Below are 15,368 nucleotides of genomic sequence, written 5' to 3'. Positions count from 1 at the left end.
GCTGTTGGAAGCTCACTCAGCCTAGTCAGCATTGGAAATACGAATCTGTGCTCTACCCCCCAAATCGAAATAGTTGTTTAATGTATTTAATATTTTCTTAATCAGAAATTAAGGTGCGTTTTTAATTATTTTTTTTATCAATGATTGAATTCAAATCACAATACCTTATTTGTTTTTAAGTTCATAATTATTTTCTCCTTTCGATAAAAAACATCCCAGGGCCTTTTTTTATTTTGCCCTTAAATCAAGTTTTATTCTTGATTCTTTAATTCTATATCCTGACATAAAATCACGTGTCGTCATCGTTGACGTTCCTTTCGCTCACCCACCACTCACCCGGGCCTCCTGGTGGCGCTGTGGTGCCCGGCCACCGACGCCGCGCCTAGTTGACAACCGATCAAGCAAGTGTCAACAATACAACAGATAGTAGCAGAAGGCAAGCGAACGTGGACGAAAAGGTGGTGTTGTGAAACGATTTCACGCGTGTGCGTTGAACTAATCAATCTTTGATGTTTTCCCGTCGATGACGAGCGTCGGTGTGGCGAGTTAAATGTGACTTTTAGCGCGAACGTCCGCTCTGTCCGCAAGGTAGCGTCCTCATATTGCTAGCTAGCTGTTATCCGCTAGCGCTTTTCCCCAAACAAACCACGCCCCCAAAGCAAACCGACGATGAATTTGTGTCAAAACGCCAGCCTGCGGCCGGATGAGGCTCTGGTGGTGGAGAACGCCATCCGGCTGGCGATAGATTCCGTGGTCAACGTGCTGTACGGCGTCAACAGCGGCCGCAGTCGCGAGTACCAGCGGATGGTGGCCGACAGGGACAAAGAGATCGCAAGGCTGCAGCGGGAGATGCACGCGCTGCGCCGCAGCGGATGCGCCTCGTGCACGTTGCTCGACCGCGGGACCCCTGACCGGTCCACGGACTCCGGGGAGCACAGGGACGACGGCGGCGGCGGCGGCGGCGGGGGGGACGCCGAGATGGACGCCGGGCAGCAGCCGCAGTGTGAACTCAGTTTCTCCTGTACGTAAGTGGACAGTATGTACATCTATGTAAATGTCTGCCCGTAAAATTACAGATATGGTTCCTGATATTAAATCACTGATTAATAATCCTGATTCTAAAAATAATGGATAAAAATGGTGATAATCATTTTGTTCATGTGTTGCCCTCTACAGTTAAACAACACGAGTACAGATAGTGACGTTCAAAGTGGCTAATGTGCGACTGTTTGTTGTGACTGAGCAAGTTTCTACAACTTGACTAGAGACTTCCCTACGATGACATTTGTGACTTAATCCTGCTGTATCGTTCGTCCACAGTGGGTCTGTTTGACAGCCCTCCGTCCCACATCCCCTCCCTGGCACTCCCCTCGCCTCCCCGCAGCCAAGCGGACCCTGCTGGCACTTCGGAAGCGGGCAGCGTCACCGTCAAAGAGGAGCCGTGCAACGTGGATGCCGTCCTTGTCAAATGGGAACTGAGCGAGGAGAGCTTGCGGGAGCAGCAGGAGCAAACCGGAAGTTCTTGTTGGGATGCAGGTAACGCCGTCTAGTGATTGTTATTGCATGAACTACAGTTAACCCCAACGACTCGCGAGGGATCGGCCCGAGACACGAAAATGTTGACAGTCCTCTCAAAAAGGGGTTTTTAATTGCTTATAGATGCCACAAGGTGGCAGCAAAGCCTTTAAAACAAAACATCTTAAAGTATCAACACCATGCATCTAGCACGTACACAATCATGAACCCATGTTACATAAATGACCATTCCGTTGTTTTTGTTTTGTTTTTAAACAGTTTAAAATGTTGTGGTCGACTAAGTTAATTAAAAACGCAGTTGTTGCGTTCAAAATCATCATTTCCTTCTACCTAATGACTATATTGGGTACCTCTATATGGTATAGTTGATTGATTTTATCTAGCATTGTTTGCACCTGGTGCTAATTTCTTTTGATGTCTTGTTTTTTTGTGTTTTTTTTGTTACAAGAAACGGAGTTCAGAGAAGGGGTGACCTGCGACGAAGCGGAAGGACTGGCGCATGTCGCGGAGGCGGAGCATCTGAGGTTAAAACCTGCAATCGTTACAGCCTAAAAAAGTGCCTGTAAAGTCCATTCCGTCGCAAAGACGGAATCAGGGAAACAAAGTTTCCATTTTCAGAGGTAGCATCGAAACAGGCGGCATGCAGCCTGTCACTCACAGTTTACAGTAAAACTGATTCATAAAACAATTGACAAGTAAACTTGTAAACAAAATGTTCAACTTATGAAAAAACAATCCCTTAGTAAAAAAAAATTCAGCTCCATAGCGGAAGCACAAACAATGAACTGAAATATGGCATGGGAACGCTGCATACAATCTCGTTGTAATTGCTCAAGATATTTTTTTATTTACTGTTCCAAAATCAATATGAAGTACTTGCATTATTTCCCCCCTCTAAAAAATTCTAAAAAATGTTCATGACTTTGTCATCTATGCGATTAGGCTAACAATATGTTTTACTTGATTGTATTGCAGACTATTTTAGGAGCATTTTGAAAGAAGAAGAATTAAAGTTATTGCTTATTTTTAATGACAGGAAAAAATCAAATGCCAGAACTTCTCATGTGGCTCGAATACGCCAATTTTGCAGAGGTTTTAAGGCACATTGCCTCACTTTCCCGTTGTACAGATATCAGCAAAACAAATCCAACTTAAGCGTGTAAAATCTACAAGAAGCGGCGTTGTGGCACAGCGGCAGACATTACTAATCGATGGCCGGTCATGTCGTCGTCCTCAGGAACAAGAAGAAGCGAGTCCGCACGGCGGAGCTGCCTGAGGAGGCCCAGCAGCAAAAGCGTGCGGCGTGGCGAGCCGCCTCCCGACGCTACTACGCCCGCAAGGTGGCACGCCAGCAGGCCGGACCCCCGTCGCACTCCGCCCACTTCCAACATGTGCCGCCGACCTCCCATTACCCGTCGTCGCCCTGCGGCCCTTTGGCCAGCGGCAACAGGAAGCGGACGCCCGTTTCCGCCTTGCCTCACGACTCGCAGGCCCAGCAGAGGGAGGCGTGGCGAGCCTCCTCCAGAAGGTACTACGCCAGGAAAATGGCGCACCAGCACCACCAGAATGGACCCCCGCCGTATCGCCACCCCGAGCCGTCGGGAGATGATAGAGGAGGACTGGAGGGAATTTTGTGTAGTTGATGATAAAGAATACGGAGGCTGTGTTGGGAATCGTTCACTCAATTTCTACGCCACTTGTCCACAACCACTGGGCCGCGGATGCTACCGGGCCACAAAGAAACATTAAAAAAAATTATAGTTTAACTTCTTCTCCTTTTTTTTTGCATATACAGCCCAATCAGAAGTGTACATCATCACCTCCACCACCACAGTTTCCAACGGCGAATATCACTCTTCCCTCAAATCAACTTTTGCCATTGAAATGAATGGAAATGCCATTAATCCATTCCCAAAAAAAACACAAAACATTTTGACATGTTTTTAATGAGAAAATAGCACACATAATGTTTTTTTTCTTCTTCTTCTTTTTTTAAATAGCATTAACATTCAAACAAAATGAGAAAAACGACTTTCACATCTACTGTGACTCGGTGGTGATAAACCAGAATGCAGTTTCTCCACTTTTCTTTCCTTACTTGCATCTGCAGGAAGTGTGAATGGAAATCTTTTTAATGAGGTTTGTTGTTTCCTCCCTCTCAGAATGTTCCAGAAATGACTGCAGCAGGTCTCATCAAATATAGCACCAAAGAAAGAAACTTGGTAAAATACTTGTGCAAAAAAAAGTGAGCCGATTACAATACATTGAGGACACGATCTGTTATGACCTGGGGTGTAATTCCCAACACAGCCTGAAATCATCGACTATTTACTGTACAAACATTTTAATGTTCTTCAGTCTTCATCCCTTCTCAAATGCAGCCACTGTGGCGCCCCTATCGTCCAGTATCTGTAATTACATCTGGAGTTCAATATCTTTGTTTTGGTGGCATTCACATTATGAAGTCAATTTCCCATAATATATCCTCTTTCAATCTAAGATTAAAAAAACAAAAAAAAGACAGCCGAAGATTAAGATGTTGGTGATAACAGTCTTCTATTTCTGAACGAAAAACTGCACCCGATCCCCGCATCTGAGGCGCACATGCTGACCTGCAGTATTTTAAGAAGACATCTGTTCATTTTCTGCAATTGTCATTAATGTGTTTAATAAATGTAATTCCATTCATTTTATTTTGTTTCTTGAACATTTTCTTTACATGGTTTACATTTCAAATATTGGGAAAAAAAAAACACAAAAAGGCGTATTTTTTTCTTTGTACGTTTATTAGTGTTATTTACAGACCAAATGACATTCTATTTGTTTTAATGCAGACACAAGAAGATAGTTCAAAAATAAATTCCAAGCTCCTTTCTCTGAAATTTGATCATGTATTAATCATAGAAAGCAAAAAACTGTATTATGCACTACACTGATGCACATATCCCCCTAAAAAAAAAAATTGTACACATCAGTTTACCAGTTTAATCACGTGCATAAAACAAATACATTGTAAAGCTCTTTAAAATAAATTTGACAATGAATACAGTAAAATGTAAGCTAGTATACATTACAAAATCAGAATTGAAAATAAAACAATTTAAAGCCCATTTCTCAGAACATATTTGATCGTGAATAGTAAATTACTCTATATTGTGCATTATACATTATTTAAAAATAAATCAATTCGATGCATAGCTAGAGGCTAACATTACTTCCTGTTAGTACCTCTTATTTTGAAAGCTATTCACACCACTTCTGGTGCACTACTTAGCTGACTGACGCTAACTTGATGACAGTAACGGTCATCGTAGGAGGCTTTCCCATCATGCTTTGTTGCCGTTACAAGTAATATTTTGTGACTGTTTTATTCCTCTTTAAATGTCCTGTTTTTTTTTTATTTATTTTGTACAGGCATATATTCGTGTATTAATTCTGTTTTGCTACTCTTGGCATTAAATTACTGTGACAACTTTGGAAACCAAGGTAAGCAGTCAGTGCAAAATATATAAATAATTGGTAGGCTATAACATTTGTAGTACATCGAAATATTCAAGTCTTTCAGTCTTTGTGTGACGTGACGTAGCCAACAACCAATAGATGAGCTACTTTGCAAACCAATATGAGAGTGGCATGAATGAATGAATGGGAAACACCTGCGATTCCGCCCAAATGGGCCGTCCAGAAAGAGGAGCGCGTGGTGTGCTCACAATAGCACAACCTCTCGAGTTTATCACGATTGCGTGGATACTATAGACAATGTGTAGCCATATTTCAGTCCTGTGATGCTAAATGGAGTGTACAAGGCAAAATTAAGCCGTATAGTGCAGATGCAGCAGACTTGACACAACAAAAGCAAACTGTTGCCAAAACGAGGCGTGCACGCAGCAGGCAGCTGATCTGCCGTTGCCCATAACTGCTGCTGTTGGCCTGTTTGCTGTTTGGTGTCCTCGCACTTGCAACCGGATCTCCTCGACAGCTGCTCAACCGACCAGGCGCGCTCCCTCTTTGTCAGAGCGCAGTCGCAGTGAAGGAGGAGGTGGCGATGCAGGGGTCTTTATTTTCAACCTAAATCCAACCTCTTAGGTCTGAACACGCAAATACGAAGCGAATGCTTAGCTTGTTTGTTTGTTAATTTGTTTGCTTTTCCAGGGACGCCGCAATTTGCGCCTGTGCGAATTAAAGCGGCGCATCTGATTGACATACACAAGAGGGCCCGAGAAGCGTTTGTTTTGGGGCAAAACAGCTCCAACTGCTACTGGAGTCTCTTCGAATGTGGAGCTTTTGCAGCACGAGATTTATGTTGATCTTTGTCGAGCGGCCGCCGAACAAAGAATGAGAAGGCGAACGAGCAGCTGCAGTTGCATGCGCGCGCAGCCATAGCCGGCTGACTGGGGGGCGATAAAAGGCTCAATTGTGTCACATTATTCGCCTGTGAGGCAGTTAAATGCTTCGCAAGCAGCACTAATGCCTTTTTTCCACGTTTATTGGAACATTTGGAAGGCTTCAAGAAGTCAAGTCGCGCGTGTTTCTACTCCCAGTGGCGTGTGCGTCTCGTTGGTGCGCTTCTTGAAGGACTGTGCGGCAAAACGGACTCAAAATCCATTTGTCCAGCGGAATTTGCCTTTTTCACGGAAAAACTTGTACATTTAGGGTATTTTTTTTTATAACGTGTTGGAATTTTAGTTTCTGTACTCACTTGGAGCCAATGGAATAGTCCCGTTGGCTTCAGGGTGCACCTGTGCACCTTTGGAGACGTTTCTTCCCTTCCACGTCTTTCTGCTCATTTCTGTGGACTTTTACTGGCTTGGAAGTTGTCGCAAATCAGTTTTGAAATGCCAAAGTGTCTCTCTGACTTATAAATATCATGAATGGAGTGTTTGTTAGTGTCTGAAAGATGCCGCGGGGTTTGACAAGGCGCTCAAATGTCTTCTTTTTGGAGTTCGGCTGCGCGCAGACTGACAATCCAGGTTTAGTTTCGACTATTTGAATGTGGGATGGACCACAATATGTTCCAAACAAAGGGGGAGATGACTGTTAACGTGATGGGATGCTTTTAATATTCCAGACATTTAACGTGGCGTTTTCAAGTGGTATTTGGAAGAATGTCTCCATCTGGCTCCAAAGAAGCATTTTGCGCGTTTGGTGACTTCTGTAGGCCCTTAAATGATGCTTTATCCCAATGTGCTCACCCCTACACGGTGAACGTACATGGACGTGTCCATTTTGCAGGGCTTGCTGGGAAGAAGACGGAGCCAGTCGAGGTTGGGCCGTCGGACAGGCGCTCCAAGGTGGAAATCAGCCACTAAAAGGTAAGCAAGAAGCAGCTTCTCCGTGGCCAATGGTGGCCAATATTGCTTGGGGTCCCAAGTGGAGAGAGTGTAGTCCGCGTAGAGGCCGAGAAGGACCCGTTTTCAGGGGCAATTTGGCGTCTTTGCCGCATTTTCAAGCGGCTCTGTAGGCCACGGCTGTGCGCTAAGAAGCAAACATGGAGGCGCGGCTAGGGGGAGCCAAAGCAAGCAGGCAGGAAGGAACCTCACCCGGGACATGGGCCTCTCTATTCTTTACCACTGCGGATGTTTGGCTCATTTGAACATCCACAAACACTCAACTCGTCCGGAAGACTTTCTATTGTTGTATTTTGGCGTCAGTCGTCGTCGTTATTTGAACTTGAGGAGCCTGAAGGGTGTGCGCTTGCTTGGCTCAAATGCCTCAATGGTGCTCAAGTTTTCACCTGACTGACAGCAAACCCGCTTCATAAATGTTAATATGGAAGACAAATGTCAATTGAAGTATAAATGATGAACTTTAACGGTGAAAAGTGAGTTTTTTTTTTAAATTAGCTTAGCTTGTTGCTATGCTTATTTAAAGAGCGTTCAAGATGGCTGTCAAACTGGTAACAGGTGACGTCAGGATGCTGCTGCTCACTTCCTTGTTCCTTGTTGAGACAAGCCAGCTTTAAGAACTTCTGCTGTGTTTTAACTGTAAATATGTTAATTTATGTATTTAGCAAATATGTCAATGAAATGAAAGCAGATGAGATGTTACATTTTTCCTATGTGTTATGGTGAGAAACGCAGCTGCTAATCTCCTTTCAAGTCAATTAAAGGATGACATTTATGTTTTGTGGCCATTTAATTTAACCAGTATGCCTAATTTATGCATTTAAGACTACCAATTTCATCGAAAACTACACACAGAACCGATAGAATGAACAAATTTTTAATTTGTGGCACCTCTCTTTAAATGCTGGCAATCTTGAATTCTGCTCACGTTGCTTATTTCCGGCTTTTAATTAAAAATGAACTCTTAAATGGCTTGAGTTCTGCTTGCCGCCTCAGCGTCAGTCTTAAATGAGATTTTCAATATTTTATTTGAATTTACTCTGTCGTAGGGTCTTAAATATAGCCCCCATTTTTCATTATTGATATGCAATTTGAGCTAGTTAGTGCTCCCCCTCACCACCAAAATCAATTAATACCCCCCCCCAAAAAAAAGAACCCACATCTTTCAAAAAGTCACTGTATTTAATTTTTTTTTTTAACTTTGTAATTCTCTTCTGTTTTATTTTTGTCTCACTATCTTGGCATCAAAATGGTCTTAAATGATCGTCTTGAGTTATGTTTGCCTCCTTTCTGTCGTTTGGAACTCTGCTTACCTCATTTGTGTCAAACAACATTAAATGGCGGTCATTTTGGCTTCTGCGCTCTTCCTTTGCATCAAATGGTCTTAAATGGCGGCCGTCTTGAGTTGCGTCACTGGACCGGGCCACAACCGCCGCCTCGTCTGTGTAAACAAGAGAACGGTTCACATAAATGCCACTATTAAACTTTAGTTATGATGTCAAGATAACTGATAAAAAGAACAATGTAAACAATTTCTTCAATAGAATGTCTCCATTTCAATTTGTAAAGTGTCCACATGTGCTTTCAGTCCACTAGTTGTGGTGCTGAAATCGAGAGTGAGTGGTGGCACTTTTGCTCCCCTCTGGTGGACATGTGCGGTAACGCGCGCACACCCTGCAGGCTTCTGTGGCGTGATCCAGCCTTTAAACTGTTAGCGGCGCATTCATGAAGGCGTTGCGTAAGAAAAGCGGCGGCTTCCGTTTGCTCAGCTCGACCCACGAGGAGCTTTCGTGCCGGCCCGTAGACGTGCGCTCGCCTGGTGCTGAAAATAAGAACAGCGCTGCAGCCCAACGGCAGAGGCTCGTGCTTAACTCTTTCTTCACCGGAAAGCCAAAATGTTTCTACATGCTGGTTCACTCAATTTGTGCTTTTTGTTTTAACGGTGGCTTGTGTGTCGTCGCAGCACGGTGCCCGTCTGGACCCGAGGCCGTTTTGTTCCAGTGGGAGTTCCAGGAAAGGAGGAAGAAAAAAAAGAAAATATTTCATCGTGTAAGCATCTGTGTTGTCGGGGAATCCCGCGTGTCAATTGTTGTGACGTTGCCGAGGCCATCGCTTAGCCACGCTCGGCTAGCGTCAGCCGATGTTTGTCTTGCGTTTGTGCTGCTTGTCTGTCAGCTGCGCTGACAGCTGTTGTCATAAAACAACATGCAAACAGCAGCTGACATCTTGACGGTCAACACCGCAAAAATGCAAAAAAAAAAATCCAAACACTTTAACTGTCCGAGTCACTTGATTTTGAGGATGTGCCAATACAGAGTCCCGATGGAATACGTCAGCAAATTGAGGAGGAAAAAAGTGCATCCAAATTGTTTGAGTTTCCAATAGCTGCCAACTACTTCAATGTGGCGTTTAAGTGCAAACGATGAATGTTAAGTTTATATGAAAACTGATTTTGAATCAGGATACATTATTGTTGTCTGAACATTTTGCACAGGAATTATTTTGGAATGAATGAAACCTTTAAATAAATGGTTTTTGGGTTTGTTAGATTCAAATCGATTAGAATTGCAAACGTCCTGAATGACTGAGATAAAATAGCGTTTTTGTTTTTTAGCGCCCAGCCCGAAGTTTCCCAACATATGACGCCTTCTATGTGGCTAGTGAAGCAGTGGCTTAAACCAAGTCAAACATTTTGGGGCGGTTGGATGTGCACATCGGTTTTCCATTTGTTGACGCGATGTTTATTTGCCGTGTACGTGGTGTGCCAGCAGCCATGATGGAAGAGGAGATTGTGGAGGAGCACGCCAAGCTGAAGCAGGGCGTGGTGAAGGTGCTCCAGTGCGTGGCCACCATCTCGTCGGCGGCGGCCGTGGTCAACCCCATCTTCGGCGTGGCGGGCGCGCTGATGCGCGTGGTCCTGCACCACATCGACGACGAGGACATCCGCACGCTCAAGCACGAGTTTCGCTCCGTCAACCGGGCGCTGGACGAGCTCTCGCGCAACAACCGCCACACCCTGGTGGCCATCCAGAAGGAGACGCTGGACAGCCAGTACGCCTCGGTGGAGGAGAACCTCAAGAACCAGTTCCGCAAGTTCATGGACTTGGTGGAGGCGCGGCCGGAGCACAGCGAGCGCAAGAAGGACGACTTTGCCCGCAGCTACGCCGACGACCTGGGCGACCAGAACCTGCACACGCTCTACGACGGCGTGGTGGGAAAACCCAAACTCTTCAGCCGACCCATCCTGGAGGTGAGTCGCACCTTCGGGACCGCTCCTGTATGCTCATTTGCATAAGCCATCGTTACCGTTGAGTAGTTGACGAAATGGTGTGCTAAAGTTGTCGTCGTTAGTTTTAAAACTGCCAGTTTAAAAGCATCTACTAAAAATTAAGATGTACATATATTTAATGCATGTAAAAAAATTGAAAATGATAAAAATAGAGAAAAAAAATAATTTAATATTGCAAATGTCGAAAAATATAAAAAACAACCTAATGAAGGGGAAATAGATTATGGTGGAATAGGGTCCGGTGTCCAAGTCTGACCAGCAGAGGGCAGCATTTGCCTCCTAATGAGAAGCTTGCATTTAAAATGCCAAGAAGAGACGCACCATGTTGGAAAAGTGCTGACACCGCAAATCGAACAACGAAATGTCGCTTAGAACTTTGTGTTTTATAGTTCAAATTGATTTCAATTAGATTCAAATTCAAAGTGCGGCAAATTCTTTTCTGACCGCAATTTCGCAAACCATAGCTTGAGCAGGAAAAGGTTAACTCGACGTGGTTGCGCCGCTTTTGATGGCGTAAAAATGTCGCAGCTTATCAACGGATCCGCCTGAATTGTCATGAGACTCCTCGCTAATCGCGATTGTGGTTTTCAAGGTGTGTTTTTGTTGTTTGGAGGTGTTCCTGAAGCACTCGGGCGGCGACCGTCGCACCCTGGAGCGCCTGTGCACGCGCCTCACCTACTTGTTCTGCATCGGCCTGATCGCCCTGATGGGCAACGCCGCCGTCATCGGCGACGACGACGCCAGCCTGAGCGAGGAGTGGGCCGAGAAGATGGAGAACGTGCAGGACCGGATGCAGCAGGCGCTGCGCATGTGCCGCTGAACCGGGTGCGCACACGTGCATCTTCACCATCATCATCGTCATCGTCGGTGTTCATCAAGCATCATGAACCACTTGCCATATTTTTAAAGCTGCAGTGCAAATGTAATCAATTAAGCCAAGAGCACCATCTAGAGGAGTAAAAAAATATGTCGAGTGGTTCATGACGCTTCGTTTTGCCATCACTCGCTTCGAGCACAGCGGCGGGCAAAAACACAAGCAGAACTTTACGTTTGACTTGACTTGCACTACAGCCCACTTCCTCAAATATTGATTGCATTCATTCATTCCTTCATCAAAGTGCTTATTGGGGTTTTTTCTTTCAGATTTTTCATTCAGCGATTTATTGTAACGAAATAACATAAGCAAAATGCAGACATCGGCTTTTATACGATTTAGAATCGACTCATTGACTGCCAACCATTTGCGAGCATTTTGACGGATCTTTCAAGTTCATGTTCAGCAACCACACACGTTCGCACCAAACCAGGAAGAAGAAAAAAATCAATTTTTTTTCATGATCAGTAAATGTTTCCATTTGAAAAGTTAGACGCGGCCCTGGAGCGTCTTGAGTTTGCCCACCGCTGTTTGGAGAAGAACGCTGGGACCACCCTGGCTTTTTAGCCATTTTGGAAGGCGACCTTCAAGTCTCACAAAGGCGCCTCCTGTCAATTCAATGCACGTCTTCTTCTTCTTCTTAACTGCGGGACCGCACGCCCACGCAACTGCTTCACGCTCTTTGTTACAAGTTCGGTTGCATGAAAAGCCGACGGAAGTTCACGTGCTTGTCATAAAATGAGAACGTCCTCAAAAAGTTGAATCATTTTCGTAATTCCATTCAAAAAGTCCAACTTTCATCAATTTGTTTATTTCTACATTATTTGGGCTTCTAGCTCATAATACCCACAAAAAGATGTCCAAAAATTAGAATAATATTGACAAAATCACCATGCATACTTCCCAGTGTTTTGCGTGGAAAAACTTAAATATGGATGGAAGGATGGTTTTTTTTTTTTCAAAATATGTCAATCTCCAATAGTTGATTGGATTCCCTGGAAGCCCTCGATGCCTCCTCGATGCCTCCTCGATGCCTCCTCGATGCCTCCTCGATGCTTGCTGTCAGCTCTTTGTTTTTGGGTGTGGCGACCCGCGTTTTCCTCTTGCAACGCACTTCCATCAAGAGGAAAATGAGGGCCGCCACACCCAAATAATGGACGAAAGTTTGACTTTGTGAATGGCATTATGGAAAGGATTCAACTTTTTGAGGATATTCTCATTTTTGGACGAGCGCCTGTAAGCAATGACGTTGCGCAATAAGCGCCGGCTCGCTCCTGTGGGATCGCTTAACGGTCCAGCAAAATGCGCCATAAGGACGTCGGCAGGTTGCGGGGGAGAATCCAAACGGGATAAAAAGAGAATTACATCAAAACAAAGTCATGTTACAAGAAAAAATGTTACCTGGTGTGAATTTCAGACAGAATTCTCAATTTACAGCAAGTCAACATTGTAATTTTTACAATGTTGGTTCAGTAAACAATCTTCTTATACTAAAGCATAAAAAACATTTTTCAAAATGATCTTCTGTGACATCATCACCGGTTTGACTCAAATGGTCTTTTCTTGTAGGATTGCAGTTTTTCTCCATTTACTTAAATTCCCTTTTTGTTTTTGAAAATAATGACTCTTAAAATGGAATTTTTTTTTTTAAACATTTGGGATATGTCGTTCATTTTTGTTAAGAAAAAAAAATCCCCTCATAATTGCCTTTTTTCCTTATGGAAACGCTTTCAAATTGCTTTTTTTAAATGTATTTTTACTGCAGCTATGTAAAATTCAGATAATGAAATTCTTGTTGAATTACAGCTCTAATATAAAAAATAAATAGTTGTACCAATACATGTTTTCTTTTTGCCAAAAATTGCAACTTTAAATAAAAAAAGACAATTTTCTCTTGTAATATTTTTCGTCAATCCTCTTTGTTTTCTTTGTGAAATTATGACCTAAATTTTTTATTTTTTCCTTCCACATGGCAACTCTTTATTATTATTATTATTATTATTTTTTTTTTAGAAAAAACTGCATCTTACAAAATAGATGATTTATATAACTGCAATTCTTTAGTTCTTAAGTGAGATTTTTGTCTTGGTTATTGTCTACTTGTTTTCAGTGTCACCTTGATGGACCTATATTTGTTTTTTGGGAGGGTTTTTTTGTTCTGAAATTCAGTGATCCCCCAAAAAAGCAATTTTTTATGTGATGTCATCATCACAAGCTCTTACATGAACACTAAAAGTGGTTTCACGCGCTTTCATGATGCTTAGAGTTGCACAAACACTACATATATATATATATATATATATATATATATATATATATATATATATATATATATATATATATATATATATATATATATATATATATATATATATATATATATATATATATAGGAAGCGCTTTGTTCCACATTTTATTTTAGAATGACTTTGAAAACGGGTATTGAAGCTCATGTCGAGTTGGTCACTTTGTGTTGTACGCGCACTTTATCCCAACAGCAAAACAGCGGCCACTTAAGGTCGATATTTTTTGGGGGATATACTTTTTCTTTTCTTTTCTTTCCTTTTTTTGCAGCCAGCAGTGCCTCAATGTTTGTATTCTCTCTCTCTCTCTTTTTTTTTTTACTATATTGTGACACATCCTCTCATTTGTTACTATGTTATAAACATGTTATGCAGTATAAAATGAATAAATAAAGGGTGTATACTGAACGCCTGTCATGTTGGCTGTTTTTATTTTTGCACGTTTTTAGGAATCACAGCAAACACATTTGGGTCTATATATATATATATATATATATATATATATGATTTTTTTTTTAACTCATTTTGTATACCTGCCACTTACTGGACACTTGATTAGGGACACCTGCAGCCGAAACGAAGGCGGAAATGCTCCGTTTGGATTGACCATTTTGTCTTCTACCGCCTCCTTGCTGTGAACTGGTTGGTGGGGTGGTCACTATTTTTATATAAATATATATATTTTTTTTCTTTTACCGCTCAGTTCCTTAGACCCCAATATTAGATTTAGCAGCATATTTTGTTCAATTACAGGTATAATTCTTTCATGAAAAAATATACAAGTTTCCTCCTGTAAACATGCTTATACATGTATTTAAGGAGAGTTGTAAAACATTGAAGTTTTCTTGTTTATGTTGAACAAATTGAAAACATCACAAATCATGCTGTTTCTACGAAGTCCTGTATCAAATGTTTTCCAATTTGGATACTGTAAATGTATAGGATGGTTCGGCGAGAAACGTTTCTTGGGAGGAGCAATATGGCGGCCCCGTGGCTTCAAAAGTCTTGGCCTAACGGCTATCCAGTCATATATATACCGATCAGTGGGCGATCCCCACGGATTTACATTATGATTTCGTATGAATTCAGATGTACGTCAGTAGCAACAACAAAAAACCGCATGTTCGTTGTCATTAAAATTGCATCATGAATTTTCAGCACTCTAGATTGGTCGACAATTTGGAAAAATGAAGCACAGATGGAGGCTGACCAATACTATTGATTTGTGAGGGGGAAATATCAAATGGGCTCAACATTTGGACGTGCTAAACGAGCGATGTGCGTCAATATCCATAAAATGACCAGAGAGCAACACGGGGTGCAATTTCTCAATATGTCCAGCAGATGCTGCTATTTCTCTCAACCGCAAACGTTTCACCTCTTTCCACGGACTGTCCATCACGCACTAATTACAGTTAGTAGTACGCTTTTCCCCAATTGCGCCCCCCCCCCCCCTCCCCTGGGGTGTTGAGATCAGTCTAAAAAGTCAAATCTGATCAGGTTTAAATGTCGTTCATAATTTCCAATGTGGGCCTAGGAGGCCCCTTGACACTCTTTTGTGATTAAGAGCTATAAATAGCCTGTATACATTTTACTCGCCTTTGACTGTATTTGCTTTCTACTCTATACTTCATCTAGAGCAATGGGGTAGTTATTTTTATGTATTCATTCATTTATGAAATAAAGAAGGCGTCGAATGTTGAAGCCGGTATCATGAATATCCAGATGAAGTGGTTTCGTGTGTGCAATCCAGAAAAAAAAAATGCTGATTGGACTGGCACAATTCTGCAGCATAAAATACATAAATAAAATAAATGAAAAAGCATGTCAACTATTTGAACTGTTGCGTATCTGTAGGCCGGATTTGCGTCAACATCGTGATTTATTTTCGGTGCAGGTTGCGTGTGGGTGGAGGGCTTCATTCCGCATTTTTGCGCAAAGTAGCATTTGCGCAATTGCGTGCACATCCTGTTCCAAACCAAACCGTCTTGCTCCATGTTGGAAATGCATCATTTGAGCCA

At 42.6% G+C, this 15,368-nt stretch overlaps 2 protein-coding genes across 4 annotated transcripts; both read left to right on the top strand.

The window, feature by feature from the left end:
* Positions 1–342: 342 nt before the first annotated feature.
* LOC144057382 (uncharacterized) lies at positions 343–4,229 on the top strand. Its single transcript, XM_077574873.1, has 4 exons — positions 343–1,021; positions 1,321–1,536; positions 1,985–2,060; positions 2,774–4,229. The coding sequence occupies exons 1-4, from the start codon at positions 670–672 to the stop codon at positions 3,177–3,179; spliced, it is 1,050 nt and encodes a 349-aa protein (XP_077430999.1). The 5' UTR covers positions 343–669; the 3' UTR covers positions 3,180–4,229.
* Positions 4,230–5,196: 967 nt separating this feature from the next.
* Positions 5,197–13,755, top strand: rpz (rapunzel). 3 transcript variants are annotated; one of them, XM_077574877.1, is made up of 5 exons: positions 5,197–5,622; positions 6,769–6,848; positions 8,845–8,930; positions 9,653–10,131; positions 10,784–13,755. In XM_077574877.1, exons 4-5 carry the CDS (start codon positions 9,655–9,657, stop codon positions 10,988–10,990), a joined length of 684 nt encoding a protein of 227 aa, XP_077431003.1. In that variant the 5' UTR covers positions 5,197–5,622; positions 6,769–6,848; positions 8,845–8,930; positions 9,653–9,654; the 3' UTR covers positions 10,991–13,755. The 3 variants fall into 3 exon arrangements, with proteins under 3 accessions (XP_077431003.1, XP_077431001.1, XP_077431002.1); XM_077574875.1 differs by lacking the exon at positions 5,197–5,622 and having other exon boundaries at positions 6,731–6,848; positions 9,650–10,131; XM_077574876.1 differs by lacking the exon at positions 5,197–5,622 and having other exon boundaries at positions 6,733–6,848.
* The last annotated feature ends 1,613 nt before the right edge of the window (positions 13,756–15,368 follow it).

The sequence above is a fragment of the Vanacampus margaritifer genome, chromosome 9 (genome assembly GCF_051991255.1).
Source record: "Vanacampus margaritifer isolate UIUO_Vmar chromosome 9, RoL_Vmar_1.0, whole genome shotgun sequence".
Classification (NCBI taxonomy): Eukaryota; Metazoa; Chordata; class Actinopteri; order Syngnathiformes; family Syngnathidae; genus Vanacampus; species Vanacampus margaritifer.
The sequence above is the reverse complement of the archived record's forward strand: the minus strand, read 5'-3'. Positions and strand labels throughout refer to the sequence as shown.